Source organism: Carcharodon carcharias, chromosome 19, assembly GCF_017639515.1.
Source record: "Carcharodon carcharias isolate sCarCar2 chromosome 19, sCarCar2.pri, whole genome shotgun sequence".
Lineage (NCBI taxonomy): Eukaryota > Metazoa > Chordata > Chondrichthyes > Lamniformes > Lamnidae > Carcharodon > Carcharodon carcharias.
In genome coordinates this window covers 11096459-11118567 of record NC_054485.1, presented here as the reverse complement: position 1 = coordinate 11118567, position 22109 = coordinate 11096459, and the positions used below count along the sequence as shown (strand labels likewise).

Sequence of the window (22109 nt, the reverse complement as noted above, 5' to 3'; positions counted from 1 at the left end):
CTCCGTCCTGACTTGGAAATATATCACCGTTCCTTCACTGGCGCTGGGTCAAAATCCTGGAACTCCCTCCCTAACAGCACTGTGAGTGTACCTACACCACATGGGCTACAGTAATTCAAGAAGGCAGCTCACTACCACCTTCTCAAGGACAACTAGGGATGGACAATAAATGCTGGCCCAGCCAGCGATGCCCACATCCCATGAATGAATAAAGGAAAAAAAATCCAATTTTGTTCTCCCCACTTCTTTTACCGCTTTATTGTCATCTTCTCCAGTCAAGATAGGTACAAACTACTAATTTAATACCTCAACCATACCCTCTGCAAGATGATTTAATCTTTGGTCCCTAATTAGCTACACTCGTCCATTGATTATGCTTTTACTACTTGTTTATAAAATACCTTGATGTACCCTTTACATTGGGCACTAATCTATACTTTGTACTCTCTGTCTTTATTCCTTTTTTCAGTCTTGTGTACTTTCTATATTCAGCTTGGTTTTCTGCTATCCTTTGATCTTTGTAATTAGCACAAAACAAGTTACCCTTGTACATGAATCACAAAAAGTCAGCGTGCAGGTACAGCAGGTGATTAAGGAGGCAAATGCAACATTGGCCTTTATTGCAAGGGGAATGGAGTATAAAAGTAGAGAAGTCCTGCTACAATTGTACAGGGCATTGGCGAGACCACACCTAGAGTACTATGCATGTTTTTGGTCACCTTACTTAAGGAGGCACATATTTACATTGGAGGCAGTTCAGAGAAGATTCAATAGACCAATTCCTGGCATAAAGGGGATGTCTTATGAGGAAAGGTTGAGGAGGTTGGGCCTGTACTCATTGAAATTTAGGAGATTGAGAGGTGATCTTATTGAAACATAAGATTTTGAGGGGGCTTGACAGGGTAGATGCTGAGGGGGATGTTTCTCTCATGGGGGAATCTAGAACTATGGTGCATGGTTTCAAAATAAGGTGTCTCCTATTTGAGAGAGAGGTGAAAATTTCTTCACTGAGGGTTGTTAGTATTTGGGAGTCTTCATTCATTCATGGGATCTGGGCATTGCTGGCTAGGCCAGTATTTATTGCCTATCTCCAATTGGCTGCCTTCTTGAGCTGCTGAAGTCCATGTGGTGTAGGTACATCCACAGTAGGAGTTCCAGGATTTTAACCCAGTGACAATGAAGTCAGGATGGTGCGTGACGTGGAGTGGAACTTGCAGGTGGCGGTGTTCCCATGGATCTGCTGCCCTTGTCCTTTGAGGTGGTAGAGGTCGGAGTTTTCAAAGGTGCTGTTGAAGGAGCCTTGGTGAGTTGCTGTAATGCATCTTGCAGATAGTACACACTGCTGCCACTGTACATCAGTGGTGGAGTGAGTGAATGTTGAAGGTGGTGGATGGGGTGCCAATTAAGTGAGCTGTTTTGACCTGGATGGTGTCAGACTTCGGATGTTGTTGGAGCTGCACACATCCTGCGTGGAGGCTGGGTCATTGAACTTATTCAAGGCTGATGACAGATTTTTGATTGACAAGGGAGTCAAGGGATATTGGGGATAGGCAACAAAGTGGAGTTAAGGTCACATCAGATCATCCAAGATCTTATTGACTGGTGGAGCAGGCCTGAGGGGCTAAATGACCTACTCTTGCTCCTAGTTCTTATGCTTGTGGCTCGTTTAGCCTCTGTATCTTTAGTCGTCTTTAAAGATTTATCTTTGGCTGCACTTTTCACCCTCATAGAAATGTGTCTACCTTGTGCCCAAATCAACTTCTCTTTGAAGGTTTCCCATTGCTTAACTAGTGTTTTATCTACTAGTGTCCTTCTGTAATTTTGTAATTTGCTCCTCCATCTCCCTCTCGCTATTTGGTGACCTTAATATACCCAGTGATATAATTGGTCCTCCATTGTTCCTTAATTCTCAAATAGATGGTGTCCTTGGTCCCTCAACTATATCATGAGTCTCTTTCTTTAATACTGGCAACCCTGCTCCATTTTTTCCCTTCTCCATCTTTCCTGAATATCCTATAGCCCAGAATATTCAGTTTCCAGTCCTCCTTTTCTTTGCTATTTGCTTCTCCTGGTCCTCAGTGCACCTTTTTTTATCCTCTCTGTTTCATTCTGGTGCCTATTAAGTTAACCATTTTAAAGTCAAACATTTTAATGATTCTTCATTCCAGCTGTCATTGCTCTAGTGCTCTGTGATGCTTCAGCTTTGGTAGCACATTTCCTTCAGTTTTGCCAGATTCTCTTAACCCACTGCAGATGTTACTTGTGGTGGTATTTGATCCAAACCATTTCTTTGGCTATTTCTTTTGTGCATAACCCAGCCAAAGTGCTAAAATTCACTGTTGTTCATCTTAATCTTCATAACAATGAAAAAGCTGAATAGCATTTGTTTCTTTACATGCAAATAGCTTGGTATTATCACAAAGCTGAGTTGATTTAGGAATTTAGATGCTACAACACTGGCATCTACATAGCAATGTAGAAAATTGCCCAGGTATGTCCTGTACACAAAAAGCAGGGCAAATCCAACCTACCCAATTACCACCCAATCAGTCTACTGTCCATCATCGAAAAGAGATGGAAGTAGTCATCAACAGTGCTATCAAGTAGCACTTGCTTAGCAATAACCTGCTCACTGACACTCAGTTCAGGTTCCACCAGGGTCACTCAGTTTCTGACCTCATTACAGCCTTGGTTCAAAAATGGACAAAGAGCTGAACTCCAGAGGTGAGGTGAGTGTCACTGCCCTTGACATCAAGGCAGCATTTGACCGAGTGTGGCATCAGGGAGCCCTAGCAAAACATGAGTCAATGGGAATCAGGGGTTGGAGTCATACCTAGCACAAAGGAAGATGGTTGTGCTTGTTGGAGGTCAATCATCTGAGCGCCAGGACATCACTGCAGCAGTTCCTCAGCCCAACCACCTTCAGCTGCTTCATCAATAACCTTCCTTCCATCATAAGGTCAGAAGTGGGGGATGTTCGCTGATACTTGCACAATGTTCAGCACCATTCTTGACTCCCCAGATACTGAAGCAGCCCATGTTCAATTGCAGCAACACCTGGACAATATCCAGGCTTGGCCTGAAAGGTGGCAAGTAACATTCACACCACACAAGTGCCAGGCAATGGCCATCTCCAACAAGAGAGAATCTAACCATCACCCCTTTACAATCAGTGGTATTACCATCGTGGAATCCCCCACTATCAACATTCTGGGGGTTGCCATTGACCAGAAGCTGAACTGGACTAGCCATATAAATATAGTGTGGCTACAAGAGCAGGTCAGAGACTAGGGATCCTGCGGCGAGTAACTCATCTCCTGACCTGTCCACCATCTACAAGGCACAAGTCAGGACTGTGATGGAATATTCTCCACTGCCTGGACGAGTATAACAACACTCAAGAAGCTTGACACCATCCTGGACAAAGCAGCCCGCTTGATTGGCACCCTATTCACAAACATTCACTCCCTCCAACTCGGACGCACAATTGCAGCAGTGTGTACCATCTACAAGATGCACTGCATGAATTCACCAAGGCTCCTTAGGCAGCACCTTCCAAACCCATGACTGCTATCACCTAGGACAAGGGCAGTGGACACATGGGAACACCACCACCTGTAAATTTCCCTCCAAGCCACTCTCCACCCTGACTTGGAAATATATTGCCACTTCTTCACTGTCATTGGGTTAAAATCCTGGAACTCCTCTCTAACAGCACCGTGGGTGTACCTGCATCACATAGGCTGGAGTGGTTCAAGAAGGCAGTTCACCACCACCTTACCAAGGGCAACCAGGGATGGGCAATAAATGCTGGCCTAGCCAGCCCTGCCCTTATCCCATGAACGAATAAAAAACTTGAGGAACTCATTGGCAGTAGAGTCATTTTTAATATCAATTTCTTCTTGTTGCTACAGATTTTTGTCAACAAGAACGTATACAAAGCCTTGATAGCTCATCTTGCTAAGGGACTGACTAGGCAAGTTCCATTTGAATACATAGTCTGCATGGAGTTGGCTGATCTTGCTAGTAGCATTCTTTAGTGTAATTAGGTAGGTTAGGGAAGGATTTGTTGGGGTTACTACGTCTGATTGCAGAGATCCTTGTTATGGGAAGTATTCATGTGAATGTTACCCAGAAATGGGAAAGAACTCAGCTTTAATGCTCTTGCATAACCTGCTGACATTCATGGTTTAGGTTCAGCTTGAAGAATAGTAATCATCTGGTGCCATGGATCCATATTCTAGTGAGAAAATTGGTGCAAAAGCATTTAAATAGCTTGAAATCAGATCACAAAAACAAATGAAGAAAGGATTAACAGAACTTTGTGATCTAACAGATTTTAAAGTACAGAGAATCAGTAGTAAAACTAATGCTAAAAGTACAAAATGAAATGATAAAAATCCAGAAATGACACTAGTTGTGATGGCATTGGCTAGTCATTGAAACTGAACACGGTTTGGAAAAATATTGTGCAAGTCTTCAAAAGTTTCCTCAGGATTAAACTCAAGTGCTGGCCAAAATCAGAAAAATGCCTGAACTGATTTTCTCATCGGATTCCAATAAGAACTCAAAATTGTTATATCACCTGGTAACGATTAGGGCTTTCTTTCAATACTTTTGTTTATCACTCAAAGCAAAGCAGCAGGTCCCATAAACTGCTACCTATGTCCTTTAAATGCTTGTGTGTAGAGCATGTCAATTGACTAGACAATTACCATTTGATTACTGGATACCATGTGAAATGCTCACCATTTTGCCTATCTATTCTGAAAGGCTGTAAGTACACAACATTAGACTGTTGTATTCAGGCTAAAACTATTAGTCAAATTTATTTGTAAGATAAGCAAAAACAAGCAGAAAGGCAAATAAACCAAAACATACAAATATAATTAAATATGTGACAACACAAACGGTTTCAAAACATTTAATGATACAATATCTTTCAAGTAGCTTTGACTGAGTCTCTGCAGGATAACAAAGGAGATGACTGACCTAGAAACCCTCTTAACCACTTCACTTGATATAGGCAATGCAAAGGAAATTAAAACCTCAAAACTGACCACAAATTATACTAAATTAGTTCAAATTAGGCATGCAGACAAGCTCCCTCATAGTGTTAGTTGCTGACCATTGAAACCACATCCTGTCCCATTCCCACACTTCAATTAATGTATTTAAATAACCAGAAGTCCTCTTAAAAATATGCTGTCTAATTGAAATGGCTGACTGACCTCAGGTGTGCATTTTGTGACCATTTCAGACACATGCACTAAAATTTGTAAAAAAAAAATCTGGTGTACAATAGACAAATGTGCTTCATATAATGTATATTTATTGAGCCAACAGCTTTAATCATTTATTGCAAAACTTTGCAGTTTTTCCTCTTCCACCAAAAGTCTGAAATTCTGACATTAGTTTATCATACACAAGGACATCTTGGTGCAACTTCCAAGTTTTCGGCCAGCAGCTCTTTGACTTCAGTGAGTTCTGTGAATACTTGGTCACACAAGACATCCAGACTCATCCCTGCCTTCCATCCCCTGTGGTTAGTTGCTGCTTTCCCTGTGTCATGATTTGCTCAGATAAAGCTGTGCATTATTGATTGGGCAGGTTTTCTTCTGCTGGCCTGAGTGGTTATTTCAAAAGGATGAACCAACCACAATGACAGTACAAGTGCTAACAGACTTACTTTCATATGGGACTCTGTCATGGCCATTATCTCTGAGCCCTCTCAAAAGTGAGCTGCTAGCTGTTCCTTAAAGAAAACAAATTGCTTAAACTGATATCTAGTCAATTTTCCCTACAGAAAATAGAACAGGTAAGAAGTTGGGATTGGCAACAATTTTACAGCTTTTACTTTAGCACTAGTCACTACATTGACATACCGTACTCCTGATTACTTCCCAAACTATCTTGAATTTGGACTTTGGGTAGAATTTTTTTCACGGAGAAAAACTAACCGGACTTTATCCAAATTATAAAAAAGTTACAATTTTCTGTACGTTTCAAATTCTTAAAAGCTCCATCTGGGAACTGCAAATTTCTGAAAACTTAGCTCGGAGGAAGATAATGAGCCAGGGAAAGAAGTAGCCAGTGCGTGAAAGTCTAGCACAGTGATGTTGCCTGATTGTGGAGCCTGCTGACACTATGTCCAGCCTCAAGAAGAATAGCCAAGGCAGTCAAACTCTGTACCACTATACTGCTCCATGAATTATCTTATGGGTTATGGGGACCTGAAGCTGAAGATCAATCATAATCCTACTGAATGGCAGACCATGTTTGAGGAGTCATTTAGCTTATGCCTGCTCTATTTCTTAGGTTCTTATGAGGGAAAAGTATGCAAGAAGTGGCATTAAAAAACCGTACAGAGTTGAAGATTTAAATCATGAAACAAACCACTTTTTCACCCAACATGCTAAAGCCATAACTTGAAAATTTTACTTGCCACCAGAACGTATCTTTTCAGATCATCCGCTTGTTACAGAACAAATCAATATCAGTTTTTCTCCATAATAAATAAATAGCTGGAGTTTGAGGATGCATCCAACATATTAAAAAAACATGCATATGAAAATTCAAAGCCTGTAGAACAGAGCAGTTTACTGTTTACAGGGTGACCTGATTAAACACAAACAATCCATGAGGTTCTATTAAAAGCATGGGTGCAAAAGAACTAAGGTTAGAATATAGCTCAAATATACCTTTGCCTATCTCATGCCAACTTAATGCTTAATTAATATCTTAAATTCTCACAAATTATATTTGCATGAAATATTTAAGGCTGGAACATGTGCAATTTGATGGCTGGTTAATTTGGATGCAAACCTAGCATTGTATACAGTCCCTCTATAATGCTGCAGTCTTGTTCATTTGCAATGACTTAATGTTAAACAGATGAGGTTTTATATACAGCACTGAAATCTTTATTGTACTGAATCTCTGCAGGAACTTGTCTCTAGCATTTTCAATGCATCAATTATGCAATTTATTTGCAAAGAATATTGATCTGTATTGAACTGTACAGTTTATAAAATCACTTAATTATTGGAAGTAACAGAACTTGCTGATTTCTATTTTCTCCCAACTTTAATGTGCACTGGTTATTAAAAAATTCTTAGAATGTCTTTTTATTTAGATTAATCATAGAAGCTAATTTAACCAATAGCAAAGGATTTAATTTTCAAAGTGAGGTGAAGGCCTACCTAAGCTGATAAAGGTAGTGACTAACTCATCCATATAGAGCATGGGTCAATGACTGACTTAACCACAATTAACTAGTCTCAGCTGGGACTGCAGGCTTCGTGCCCTCAAGGGGCTTGGCCTAAATAGCCAAGCGGTTATGGTACTGGGTTTGTAACCCCAAGATCAAGAGTTCAAATCTCACAATGGCAAACTATGAAACAATGTAACTTCATCTGAAACAGATGGAAATAGGTTTGCACTCGAAAGCGTTATCAAGAGTTCAAATCTCACAATGGCCAAACTATGAAACAATGTAACTTCATCTGAATAGGAACAGATGGAAACGTGTTTGTACTCGAAAGAGTTACAGGCTTAGTGCCCTCAGGTTATAAAGGGAAAACTGGCTGCAGTTCTTGCTCCTGATTACCATCTAGTGATCCTTATTTGACGTGTCCATGTATGGACTTGACATGCAAGGTAGGATCAGGCTTAGAAAGTCTGCAGTCATCAGGTCTACACAATATGTTTCAGCTTATACAGATACAGCATACAACAATTTAAGATTTTAATTGATTTTCAAACTAAAATTATGGACAAAATAGTCACATGAATGCTAGGAACATTCATCGACTTAAGACTGTCACAGTAATTTCAATCCTTTTATCCCACGAGGAGCTTCATTCAACCACAGATTAAACATTAAAATTCTATGATTTTTTTTTCTCAAACCACAAAGATAATTTAGTAAGCAGTCTACAACAGGCGATGATTAAAATCTGCATTACTATTCAACTCCTATCAGCTGTATTGTGTAGATGACATTTCCATAGCAGCACAGAAATTGCAGATGGGGTTGAGTGTAAATATAGACATATGAACAATTGCCTTTCAAAGGGGTTAATTGACATAGCATTAACCACTTTTGATCAGATTCTATTCAATAAATCTGCTACTCTCAGGCAATGACGGTGATGATAGATGGGAGGGTGGAGAAACAGTATTTTAAAAAGCAGGTTTCCCTCTTCTCTTGCTCCCCTATTCTTTCATGGGCTGTGAGTGTCGCTGATCAGCATTGTTGCCCAAACCTATTTGCCCTTGAACTGAGTGACTTGTGAGAGCACTGCAGACGGCAGTTAAGAGTCAACCACATTGCTGAGTGTCTTGAGTGCATGTAGGTTAAGATGGCAGATTTTCTTCCCTACAGGACATCAGTAAGCCAAATGGGTTTTTGTTATAATCGATAATAGCTGTCATGGTCACCATTACTAAGACTAGCTTTTAATCCTGGATTTATGAATTCCATCAGCTGCTGGTGGGATTTGGACCCATGTCATGGCATCAACCTGGGCTTCTGGATTACTAGTCCAGTGACATTATTATTAGGCCACCGTCTCCCAAAAGGCATCAATTTCTTGTTGGTATCTAGTTACAGTGACATCAATGGCTCTTGCTCAAGCGACCATTATTTAAACACAAGGTTGACTGTGAGCATTGAAAGGCAATTTGACCATTAGGAGCATTACAGCTGAACTCAAATCTGTAGTCAACAAACTCTGTAATGTGGGCGGGGAGGCGGGGGGGGGGGGGGTTGGGTACGTGTGGCTATCACTGGATAGGAATTACCAAAGGGGAACACTAGCCAATCCCTTTTCCTTCCTTAACCAGAATCACTGAAGTTTATTATAGCTCCCCTTGAGCAACTCTGGCTGAGATCAATTCAATCTGTGATACTCAAAAATTTGTCTCAACCAGCAGAGCCAATGGGAGCTAAAAATAATTCTTTATATGTACTTTTGGTTCTCTTGAAATTTGTTCAGTTAGTACAAGCCCGCCTTAGTTTTGGGAAAACTGTTTAAGTTGCTTACATTATATTTATATTTTCAACATTATAAAGGCCCAGAATTTGGTTAAGTCTTTTTTCCAATCAAAGAAAATAAATATATGGAACCCTGGTAACGCACTTGAATCAGGGGCTACGGGTTAAAGCTCAGAGATAGCAGACATACAGATGTTTTAGATTTAAAGAAGGCTTTTTAAAATTAATTCATGAGATGTGAACGTCACTTGGCTAGGCCAGCATTTATTGCCCATCCCTAAATTGCCCTTGAGAAGGTGGTTGTGAGCTGCCTTCTTAAAATGCTGCAGTCCATGTGGTGTACATGCACCCAAAGTGCTGTTAGGGAGGGAGTTCCAGGGTTTTGACCCAGCAACAGCGAAGTTAGGACAGAGAGTGGCTTGGAGGGGAACTTCCAGGTGGCAGTGTTCCCATGTGTCTGCTACCCTTCTGTGATACAGCATCAGGTACTTCTCAACAGCATTTACGGAATAAAGCACGACGCAAGTGTTTCTTAATGCTATCAGGAGGAAACACCAACTGCATTCCTGTGACACTAATTTTCGTCTGCTGGCTGCCCTTATTGTCTTGATGAAACTACCAATTACACTTCATTTTGTGTTACACTGCAGACTATTTGATCCACCAGGATCTGGACTGAGATTGGCCCAGATTCACTGCCCTTACGATTGTTACGGCAGGTAGAAAGACTGCAATCCAGGTTCCCAAGATGAAAGGCAAGTATGCTAGCCTACTGTGACAACCAGTCCATAGGGCTTTAAGAATTACAGTTTATTTGCAGATCATACCTAGCTTACCAGGACCAGGACAGGAAAAATACTTTATTGGGTACTTTTATTTTGTAGGTAGGTTGAGCTGGTATTAATATTTTAAATGCACATCAATGTAAACATCTGGCTTCCAGCACTCAACTTGAACTCATGACATGCTCCAGGGAAGAGAGCACAAAGGTTTAATATGCATTCATCTGTATGCAGTCAGCATATTTATTATTGGCTAGTCACAATTTCTACTGATGAAAGCCAAAATGCAGAGTGTTCAAAGGCTAGCCAACCAGATATAATTATGAAACAAAACACAACTGGAGTGTCAATGTCTTATAATGCAGATTTTTAACTTTCAAATCAGTATGAACATACTTAACAAGTCAAATTTATTGTAAAGCTCACTGCATTCTCAAGAAATCTCTCTGCTTTCTTACTATTCTTCCATGAATAGGTCACCATCAGTCTGATTTCTGTGTAAGCTCACCAAATCTTTGAAAATACAGTTTAAAAATTTGCAAAAATGTTAATAAGGTTGGAAGATTCAATTTGTGACACTGTATGTTTAAATTACACTACGTATAGCTTTACAAGCTGCAGTATTCTCTTAGCCCATTGTTATTTAAAACATAACAGGCCAGGTATTAGAGCTAGGTACTGAAAAGCTTGGTATATAATTAATCACTTTCACAAGTACACGAAGGCTGACATACTGAAAACAAAATATTTTGATTTTTTTAACGTTCTGAGGTTTCTTTCAGGAGGTTGGATTCTCAGCATTTTTACAGTCAAGTTGGAAGTTCATAGTCCGGGTGTCATCTCTTAGTTTCAGAAATATACAACTGCAATGGATTGGATTTTGAACATTAACAAATTCTAGGAAAGACAGGCAAATAATTAAGGCCACACAATCACAATGGATTCAAAGGTTTTGCAACTCAGTTTTCTGATCAAAAAGTTTTATTTCTTTAAAACTGTATTCAAAAAGCCATAGAAGGAAGAACTTAGTCAATACTTCCAGCTACCAAATGCAACTACTAAATTTTCCTATTACATCATCAGCATGATCATGGTGTGATTGAAGTCCCACAACACTGAGATAATTCCCACTAATTAATATCTACAAAGACTCTGCAATTCTTTTTTATTTTCCATCAAAAGGTGTCCTAATATTAAACGCTGATGGAGTAAAGATTTTAAATTGCTAATACTATACAATTATATAATTAAAAGAACTTTACAAAAATCCTTCAATCAGTAGGGATCACATCTAAAAAGAATGAAATTCAAAGTACAGAGCTTATAGTAGGATTGGGATCATAAGCTTCTTAGATGCATATTATTTGCAATACTGCACACAGCACGAGAAATTAAAATTTTCTTCTGCTTTACATTATAAAAAAAACTAAAAGCTACTTCAGAGCCTCAATATTTTTCAAATGTCTAATTTGCAAACATGATACTTATTTCAATGAGGCACTTAAATCTTGCCAGCAACATCCTGGATAACTCCTGAATAGGAAAACAAAAAACTTTATACAGAAATACAACATATTAAATTGCAGATAATCAGCTAAAATATATTAAGGGTTAAATTATCCAGCCAAGACAATGTATGTTTTGAGAATTTGTCACACATTTTAAAAAAAATTCTGAAACATAAGTAGAAGAACATTTGTAAAAAGTTTATTCTAAATAATTTATTCCATATTACTTAATTTAGCACTTGATGATCACAATCCTACTTAATGCATGAACTTTTTTGGTCAAGTATCCTGAAGCCCTGTACAACTTCCTGATAATATCAAAGTTGTTATATCCTTTTTCTGAAGTCCTTTACAGGTTTATCTTTAAAAATAGAATAAAAATTTAAAAGCTGCCTCTCCCTCGCCCCAAAACCACGAGTTTGTTTTTGCAAACTTTTGTGTTTCAATCATCATTTATCAAAATTCCACTGAAATCAACCAAACTGTCGGAATTGCCAGCTAGCTGGTGCTGAATCTTGAGAAACTTTTTAAACAGTCCATTTGAAAAAGGATACATCAGCTTTCAAATGTAAAATAAAAGTAGAAGGCTCCAGACAGGTAAAAATGAAGATTCATTTTTGTTAAGATGTGAGAAATCGAAGTGTCAAAAGTTCATAACTATTCACAGCTGCTTTAATTCACAGTATAAAATGCTTCATGATTAAACAATGCTGGAATTTCATTTCTCCACTCTTCACAAACTACTCAACTTCTCAGCCTAAATATTGAAATTTAATCTGATGTTTTGCACACTAAAACAGCCAGTGGGGAAAAACCCAAAAGCAAAGCAGTTTTCTCAACCTGTGTTTTTAGGTACTGAAATATGTAAAAATCTATGCATCTAAAACTGTATCAAATAGAATGTAATTAAAAAAAACCCACAGAAAACAGTCCAAGTTTACACATTGGCTTAGAATTCCTCTTGTTCTGTCAAATGTCCTTTGTGTACTTGGTTCCATTTATAAGATTTGGTGATTATTGAAGGGTTGCTAAATAAACGCAAATGGCAGTGGTCAGATCCTAAAAATGTATAAAAATATTCCATTGAATGGTCAAGCAGTAAGACTTGGAAATAAGTTGTTCAAAGCATTTTTTTCTGTAAAACAAGAAATAGGAAAGGTATTACCTCATGGTAGGACAAACCACCAAATATAGAAATTTTAAATTATAACTCATGCAATTTAATGCTCAAAAGTTTCTGTAACTACTTATTCTGCTTTGTATTCTAATTAGCAGCAATCTCTACAAAAAGGGCCAGGTGGTTTACTTCCTTCCAAAGCAAGGTCAATGTTACTACTCGACTGACATAGATGGTGTACAGGATCTGCTGATCTTCACGCCCTGGGGGGGAATGCATACTCTTGGCTCAGCATTGCCACCTGCAAAAACTTGCTGCATGGGAAGTATTGTATCCCAAGCTGCATCTAGCCACCCTGTAAAACAAAGGTGCAACACCACTGTCTTATCTATCTACAGCTGTTCTATAGAGACAGAGTGGCTGAAAGCTTTAGATCACCTACAGAAGAAAACATCCAAACCAGGATTATGCAACGCAGATGTGGATCTGCACCAATGTTCGGGCTGCTGTTCAACAGTACTGATGAGTCTGTGACTTGAGGTCCACTTAGGTGACATTCCTTGCTACAGTGCACTGTATTAGCAGCTCAAATCTGAACTGATGTTAAATCACTCTACTCAAGAGTGTGATTCATCATAGAAACACTGGTATGTAATCTTGTCAGCAATTCTTTTAATTTAGTTATGTCAGAAAAAATATTGTTGCCTTTTAATATAAATACTAAGAATTAAAAACTTTACCTGGCCTTATTCCTCAGCTACCTCTGTCTCTTGATGCACCACTACCTTGGTCACTGACATATCTGGATGCTGCTCTTTGGCTTCTTTGATAGCTTGTGCCAAAGCCTGCAAAAAATACTAGAATGTTAAAAGGTGGAACATACTTCTAAATATCCATGTAGTTGCCCAATTGTGCCATTGCTCTTGTATGCTGTTGCAATGTGTGGATTATTAAAAGGTGTGTATTATTGTTTTCCAATTTCTGAGTGTAACTTTTATGTAATTTTTTTATGAAACAAATATAACGTTAAAAAAAGACCAATACAAAATCATCTACTAAAATGCTGTGCCTTGAGTTGTGCAATGTGGAGAAAAGCACTAAAAAAAATTGGATCAAACTGGTTATTTCAGCTTGAAGCAGGTGTAAATGAACAAAAGGGTGCGTTGTACAGGTGCAGCATATTCAACAACAGCATAATTCACCACAGGGTAGAAGGACTGCAATTCTATTCTTAGAAATCTTCTGACCATGACTAATTCAGGAGTAAAGGAAGGAGGGGACGTGATTGGACAACCTCCTGAAGGCTTCCATGTTAATTTTTGCCCACCTTCTGGCAACAGGATGAACAACGATATTGTTGGAGGCCACAAAGTGGGTGACTCCGTTGTGGCCAGGACATGGCTTCTGCTGTGAAGAAATCTAGTCATTTTAAAATTGGGGAAAATTCTCCAGTAGTAACTAATTAATAATGCAGTCTAAGCACAATTTTTAAATGATTAAACCAGTTACTTACTAACAACACCAGGTGTATCAGATTATTTGTTAATATGAGGATTAATATCCTGAATCAAGACCTTATTTTAAAAACGCAATCTAGAAACTTACTGCACAGTTACAAATAATTTTCACCTGATCATGGTCAACATCTGTATCTCCTGTGATTACAATCCGTTTCTCAATTCTGGTTTCTGAAATTCCTCCCTTAATAGTCTGAAAAAGGTGAAAAAGGCTGCTTAAATTCTACTATATTTAAGCATTCACTTTGGTATATAAATTTTCTGTATCTCACAGGATCGAATTGGAATTTTGAGCTATCTTGGCCTAACTTGAGGACACTGCCGGATGGCTGGCTGGATAACAGCACTGGTGAACTTAACTGCACATTCCCTTAATAATTTTCAAAACTCTTTCCAATCTAAATTCATTTGCCTCACAAACGCATTACATTAGAAAATGTATACAGGCCATTTTAGTCACACAATACCAAGAAATATTCAATGGAACCCTCAAGATGTTTTAATAATTTTTCCTTACCTTTGTGATTTGAGTGGTTGTAGTGGTGGAGACGGTCTCGGATGTGATAGTCTGAGCACTCATCAATACCCCAGGTTCACAATCACCATTACCATCATCTGCCTGTAACAAATTACAATGTTTTACTAATGAGGAATTCATTCAAGAGGACATACAGTAATGTGCCAATGTGCCCACATCCCAAGATTGAATTTTTAAAAATGAGATCTAGTCTACAACACACCCATGAAAGGGATCATTCTTTTTCTAAACAAACAATTTGCATTTATCAATACTTTTAATGTAATAAAACATTCAAAGGCTCTTCACAGGAGCATAATCAGACAAACTTTTCACACCTAGTCAAGGATGGAAATCTTAAAGAGAGAGAGATGGAGAGGCACTGGGATTTAGGTAGAAAATTCCAGAGTTTTGGGTCTGGATGGCTGAAGGCATTGTTGCCAATCTTAGCACAAAGGGATTGGGTTTGATAAACAACAAGTTGAAGGAACGCCAAGTTCTTGCAAGGTTGTAACGATGGCGAAGGTTGTAGAGGTAGGGATGGCAATGCCCATAGAGGGATTTGAACACAATGATGAACGTTTTAAAATGAATGCATTGGTGTGGGTTGGGATACAAGCAGCAGAGTTTTGGAAGGGCTCAAGGTTATGGATTATGGAAGATGAGAGACCAGGCAGTAGAGCATTAGAATGGCCAGTTCTGTACAGCAATACTACTCGAGAGCCAACAGACAGATTAAAATGCTTCAAAAGCCATCTCAAAGAAAAAGGAAATGAACAGATAGCATAGCTAACAGTAAACCAGTGGGAAAGCTCCAAATAATAAGGGGCTATAATAAATCCGTTAATGTTAGTTCCTTGGGAAAGTTATTTTCATCTTTCAAAATAAAATTATTAGGCTGTAGAGCTAAAAGTTGGTATACACATAAAATACAAATGCAAGTAAGACATGTTTCACATAGCTAGCTCCCACAGTCACTTCCCTTCATGGAAGAAAATGCAGAAACAAATCAACCATATGTTCTTTGTACACCTGCTAGCCATGTTTCGGGGCGGATGCCTAGGAATAGATTATGTGTTGTCATGATTAGATTGTAGGTAAAGCATGAGCATTGTGGGCCCTGAGTGAATGGTAGCAGACTACTTAACAGCAGAGGCCATCACAGCTAATCCTGAATCATTCCTCACCTGATGTCTGCAGACATGCACTTTCCAATAGGGAATACTGGATAGTGAACTCTGAAAGGAACTTGTTCCAATTTTCACTATTTTAACCCAGATACTGAGGCCAACTGGAGAACCCGGCTGGCTTACATCAGTTAACAGCAAAGACTGGGGACCAAACTTGGAAGCTTCCTGATTTGTATGGCTAAGTTCATTCACTGACTTAAGCTCAGTGAGCTAAGCATGAGGCACCTCCCCCAACCCCTAAAAAGATGCCAAACCAAAATACAAATCTCAAATTACAATCAAGACAAGATGACTTCACAATAATTTCAAACCTGTGCTGCTTCATAGGTGATCGTCTTTGTTTCAGTGTGAACAACAGGAACTTCATTTGTTGCAATTTCATTTTCAGAGTTGGGCATGTCAGAGATGGTCACAGTTTGAGTCTTTACAAGTGGTGGCTATTCAAAAGGGTAAAAAATAGTAATCATATTTACTGAAAGTTTCTCAAACAAGCTTTTATACATAACAGAATTGAACGTCAGTTATTTTTAACAATGGCAAAACAATTATAGTGTGGTTACAATATAATACTATAGACCACAACAGCATGGTAGCAATGTCTCTTTAGTACCCTTTTGCTACCTATCCCAAATTACTTTTAGAAATATTGAATTGCACAGTAACAATGTCAAGCAACAGAAAATCAGTGCTTCAATTGGATCTGAATTGCCCTGTTGTAGCAACCTTTTCATTTTGCCATTGAGGTTAACTCAGCTTTCATACTGGCACTCACTGAATACAAAACTGGAATATTTATGATTAAGAAGTATTTCTGACACTGATCACTTATTTTGTCATGAATATTATTCTTTGTTGCCTTATTTTTATTTGCCTTTTATTTTTAGACACTGAGGCATGCTGATGGATCCCCATTCTAGTAACACACTATGAATAAACAGATTTAACAGGGGTGATTTGACAAGATTCCAAAATGCTCAGGAAACAGATTACCCAAAGTTAATACTGGCTCCAGGGATTTAAAAAAAATGACAGGAAGCTTAAGAAACAGTATAGTTAGTGAAAAAAGTACCAATGAGAGTAGAGACTTTTTTCACTCACTTGCAACATCTGGTAATTAGTAACGAGAGATCATGCTTTTGCTTCCTCTGAATTCCAACAGTTTAGTAATAGTGGGAAGCAGTTACCCGGGGCCAATAAAACCTCTACCTACATTTAATATTTTCCAACAAATGTGGTCATAGGTGAAAGCAGGTGAAAAATATGAAAACTGGGAAAAAAACAATGGAAATTTGGATGTCAATTTGCAGCAGTGGTTGTTTTTGGTCCTACGGAATGATACAGCTCAAAATATCAAATTGCCAAGTTGGATTTTATAGACTCATCTGTTATTCTCACACGTGGGAAGCAGCTAACCATTGAACTTGGCTACCAATTGTCATATTTGAAGATGCAGCATTCTTTAACTGCAAAGCCAGAAATGAACTAGCAATCCTGACAACTGAAGTCAATGTAAAAGATTTAGATAAAGGAGTAAATTTCACATACAAACCACTAAATTTAATAGCAAGGATTGTTGCTTAGAAAAATGTGCAACCAAATCCAGTGAGGAAATAAAACCATATGATTTAAATATTAAAATAATAAATGTGTCTTCCAAATTTTTGTCAATTTACTGATGGGCACTACCAGGGAAAGCAGAGACATTTCCATTGACCCTGCCCAAAACCAATAATGATAGCATCATTTAACAGAAGTATTGAAAAAAAACCCACTAAATTCATGACCCTTAAATAAGTTGTGTCAGAAAATGCTGCCCACTTCCTGTCAAGAGATAAGTATTATTTTTTAATGTCTATTTTCTTACACATAGAGGAAATAAGTGTTAAGCATTTCTACCACCACCTTTTATACCCATTGTTAATGATTACCATGCAAAAGGCAATATTAGTGCTAGAGGAGTAGGTCAGAATTGAAATGCAAAATAGATTAAGCAAAGGTGATATTTGTCATGGTTTCTAAATTTGATTGCAAGTCATTTGAAAAGTACTTCACCAAAATTTCCCAGTGTCTAGAAACCAATGACACTGAAGCAAGCAAACACCAAACAACCCTTTGCTTTTCATGAAACAGATTATGATATAAATCGTATTTTGAACATATATAAATATATAGTCAGATTTTCTCAGGAGCTCATGTTAAACCAACATGCTGCAGTGCCTGTTTCTTAATGGTAGAAAGAAGTTTTTTATGGTGGAAAATAGGTCAGTAATAGGAGTTGAAAGAACCTTGTGGTCTCCTAGTTCAACGTTACCTGAAAGTAGCGGATTAGCTGAGGAGGTTCATGGTAATGAGACACATCACCATTTATCTTTAAAAGTTGTTCTTTCTGTTCTCCTTCCTTCAGAGTTCATTTAGTTGAGGAGCAGCATAGCTCGAGAGGGCCTTTGCTGTAGTCTCCTCTGAAGCCTCAGCCTGCATACTCAGGCCTATTTCTGACCTGTTTTGCCACTTCTGCTCCTTGTTTTGAAAGAGGTACAATCCTTCCTCCTCCTTGCCGCTACTCACAGAGAAAGGGATAAAATCCCGTCCCTGTGGGGGTTCCATTAGGTCAGCCAGTTGACTCATGCTGGAGCCATTTTCCAGCTTCAGTCCCTCTATTTCTGCCTTGTGATCAACTTTTACACACTGACTGCTCTTCCAGTTCTGATTTCAGACTGTCATCCAAATTCTACAAGAAAATGGCAGAAGTAAGGCCTAAACAAAAATAATGTCAAACAAAATATAATTGAGTCAAGGTGTCAACAAGGACAGAAACTTCCCACCATTTCTTTTGTGTTTTGTACTGTATTGAGAAGACTCATTGTGCTGGATTTTAATTTGAATTCTAGCTACACTAATGGCTCAGCCTTCAGTTATGTTGAAACATCACAAAAACTCAGAATCTCAGCAAATTAATGTTTTGAAAAGTGAAATTCAACAATCTCTCTGAAACAGTAAGGTATCTACCAGAGGAACCTTAGCCATAATGAGGTTATGATTCGGTGGGCGAGTGGGGCTAGCTAAATTGCTCTTAGGGAGAGCTGGCACAGGCTCAATGAGCCAAATGTCTCCTTCTATGCTGTAACCATTCTATGATCCTGAACTTTAAAAGGGAAATAGAGTAATGTCTATACAGCTTTATCTGCATTTTTACATTTATCTCTATGTCCCTGATAAAACATGTTCTATTCTATACCATACTCGAGTGTGTTGAAGGTGCTAGAGAAAAAATAACGGGTAAATTAAAGGGACCAAAGGCTGACAAGTCCCCTAGACCTGATGGCCTGCATTCTAGGCTCTTAAAAGGAGTGGCTGCAGAGATAGTGAATGCATTAGTTGCACTCTTCCAAAAATCCTAGATTCTGGAAAGGTCCCAATGGGGTGGAAAACTGCAAATGCAACACCTCTGTTCAAGAAAGGAGGGAGAAAGAAAGCAGGAAACTACGGGCTAGTTAGCCTGAAAAGGAAAAGTTAAGCTAGAACAACTGCAGGCTCATTACAGGTGGGGACAGGAGAATTTATAGTGGAGAACAGGGAAGTGACAGAGAAGCTAAACAGTTACTTTGCATCTGTCTTTATGGAAGAAGATAGAGAATCTCTCAGAAATACTAGGCAACCAAGGGACTTATGAAACTGAGGAACTAAAATAAATTATTATAAAGAGGTAATACTTGAAAAGTTAACTGGATTGAAGGTTGATAAATTCCCTGAACCAGATCAACTTCATCCCAGAGTGTTGAAGGAGGTGACTAGAGAGATAGTGGATGCAATGGTGGTTATCTTTCAATATTCTATAGATTCTGGAAAAGTTCCTGGGAAGTAGCAAATATAACTCCACTATTTAAGAAGGGAGGAAGAGGGAGAATGGAGAGCTACAGACCCTGTTAGTTTGACATCAGTAGTAGGGAAAATGTTAGAACCTATTATAAAGGATGTGATAACTGGATATTTAGAAAAGAATGGTAAAATTGGGCAGAGTCAACATGAAAGGGAAATCATTTTGACAAACGTGGAGTTTTATTTTGAAGATATTACTCGTAGCATTGCTAAACGAAAACCAGTGGATGTGGTGTATTTGGATTTTCAGAAGACTTGATAAGGTCCCACACAGGTTAGTAAATAAAATTAAGAGCACATGGGATGGGGGAAATGTAATAGTATAGTTTGAGAACTGGTTAACAGACAGAAAGCAGAGAGTAGGAATAAATGGATCATTCTTAGGATGGCAGGCTGTTACTAGTGGGCAACTGCAAGGGTCAGTGCTAGGTCCCACAGCTGTTCTATATAAATGATCTGGATGGGGGGACAAATTGTAATATTTCTAAATTTGCTAATGACACAAACTGGGTAGGAATTTAAGTTGCAAGGAGGATGCAAGGATGCTTGAAGGGGACTTGGGCAGCCTAAGTGAACGGGCTAGAACATGGCAGATGGAATATAATCAAAATAACTGTGAAGTTATTCACTTTGATAGAAAAAAACAGAAAGGCAGAATATTTCTTAAATGGTATGAGGTTGTGAAGTACAGGTCCAAAGAGACCCAGGTGTCCTTGTTCATGAGACACTAAAAATTAGCATGCAGATGCAAGAAGAAATCAGGTATGTTGGTCTTCATCGCAAGGGGATTTGAGTATAGGAGTAATGATGTCTTGTTGAAGTTGTATAGAGCCTTAGGTGAGACTGCACCTGGAGCATTGTTACAGTTTTGGTCTCCTTATCTAAGGAGGGATATACTTGCCATAGAGGGAGTGAAACGGAGGTTCACCAGGTTAATCCCTGGGATGGCAGATTGTCTTATGAGGAGAGATTGGGGAGACTGTATTCCACAGAATTTTGAAGAATGAGACATGACCTCATTGAAACTTACAAAATTCTTACAGGATGTGCCAGGGCGGATGCGGATAAGATGTTTCCCTGGCTGATGAGTCTAAAACCAGGGGACATATTTTCAGGATAAGGAATTGACCATTTAAGACTGAGATGAGGAAGAATTTCTTCACTCAGAGGGTGGTGAATCTTTGGAATTTTCTGCCCAGAGGGCCGTGCAAGCTCAATTATTGAACATGTTCAAAATGAAATCGATAGGTGTATGGAGACTAATGACATCAAGGGATATGGAGATAGCACTGGAAAATGGTGTTGAGGTAGATGATTGACCATGATCTAATTGAATGGCGGAGCAGGCTTGAAAGGCTGAATGGCCTACTTCGGTTCCTATCAGGCAGGATCATATGGTTTGTGAAAGGGAAATGTGTTTGACAAATTTATTAGAGTTCTTTGGGGATGTAACAAGCAGAATGAATAAAGGGGAACCAGTAGGTGTAGTGCATTTGGATTTCCAAAAGGCATATGATAAGGTGCCATAAGATAACAGCTAATGGTATTGGGAGTGAAAAATTAATATGGATAGAGGACTGGCTAATTAACAGGAAACAAAGTCAAGATAAATGGGTCATTTTCAGTATGGCAAACTGTAACTAGGAGTATTTATGCTCTACATTAATGATTTAAATGAAGGGACTGACTGTACAGCAGCTAAATTTGCTGATGAAATGAAGATAGATAGGAAGGCAAGTTGTGAGGAGGATACAAAGTATCACAAAAGGTTATAGATAAGTTAGTGAGCAAAAATCTGGCAGATGGATTATTATGTGGGAAAATGTGAGGGTGCCCACATTGACAGGAAGAACAGAAAAGCAGAATATTATTTGAATGAAGAAACACAACAGAATACTGTGGTACAGGGGGATCTGGATATCCTTGTACATGAATCACAAAAACTCAGTATGCAGGTACAGGGGGTAATTAGGAAGCCAAATGGAATGTTGGCCTTTATTGAAAGGAGAATGCAATATAAAATTAGTGAAGTGTGGCTGCAACTATACAAAGCATTTCTAAAGTGCTGTGTACAGTTTTGCTCACCTTACTTAAGGAGGGACATACTTGCATTGGAAGCAGTTCAGAATTCACTAGGCTGATTCCTTGTATGAGGGGTTTGTCTTATGAGGAAAGGCTGAGCAGGTTGGGCCTACACTCATTGGAGTTTAGAAGAAAGAGAGATGATCTTATTGAAGCATAAAAGACTCTGAGCAGACTTGACAGGCTAGATGCGGAGAGGGTGTTTCCTCTCGTGGGGAATCTAGAATTAGGGCACAGTTTCAAAATACGAAATCCCCCATTTAAGACAGAGATGTGGAGGAATTTCTTCTCAGAGGGTCATTAGCTTGGAATTCTCTTCCCCAGAGAACATTGGCGGCTGGGTCATGAATATATTCGAGGCTGAGTTAAACAGATTTTTGATTGATAAGGGAGTCAGCAGTTATAGTGGGCAGGCAGGAAAGTGGAGTTAAGGCCACAATCAAATCAGTCATGATCTTACTGAATGGCACAGGAAGTTTAAGGGGCCAAAGGGGCCTACACCTACTTCCATTTCTTATGGTT

General features: G+C 38.8%; 2 protein-coding genes across 19 annotated transcripts in view; one reads left to right on the top strand and one right to left on the bottom strand.

The window, feature by feature from the left end:
- LOC121291765 (transmembrane protein 200A-like) overlaps window positions 1-9753 on the top strand; it is a 53589-nt gene extending 43836 nt beyond the window's left edge. The window contains exon 2 of one of the 2 annotated variants that reach the window (XR_005946069.1): window positions 9649-9753. The gene's annotated coding sequence lies outside the window, so the exon portion shown is untranslated. The remainder of the gene's footprint in view (window positions 1-9648) is intronic. The other variant, XR_005946068.1, reaches the window with a different exon arrangement.
- A 3392-nt stretch (window positions 9754-13145) lies between these two features.
- Window positions 13146-22109, bottom strand: part of epb41a (erythrocyte membrane protein band 4.1a) — a 178530-nt gene continuing 169566 nt past the window's right edge. For all 17 annotated transcript variants that reach the window (XM_041213303.1, XM_041213305.1, XM_041213288.1 and 14 more), the window contains 4 exons: window positions 15941-16066; window positions 14440-14541; window positions 14035-14115; window positions 13146-13250 (listed from right to left, as the gene is read on the bottom strand). In XM_041213303.1, coding sequence (XP_041069237.1) covers window positions 13152-13250; window positions 14035-14115; window positions 14440-14541; window positions 15941-16066 — 408 coding nt within the window. In that variant the 3' untranslated portion in view covers window positions 13146-13151. The remainder of the gene's footprint in view (window positions 13251-14034; window positions 14116-14439; window positions 14542-15940; window positions 16067-22109) is intronic.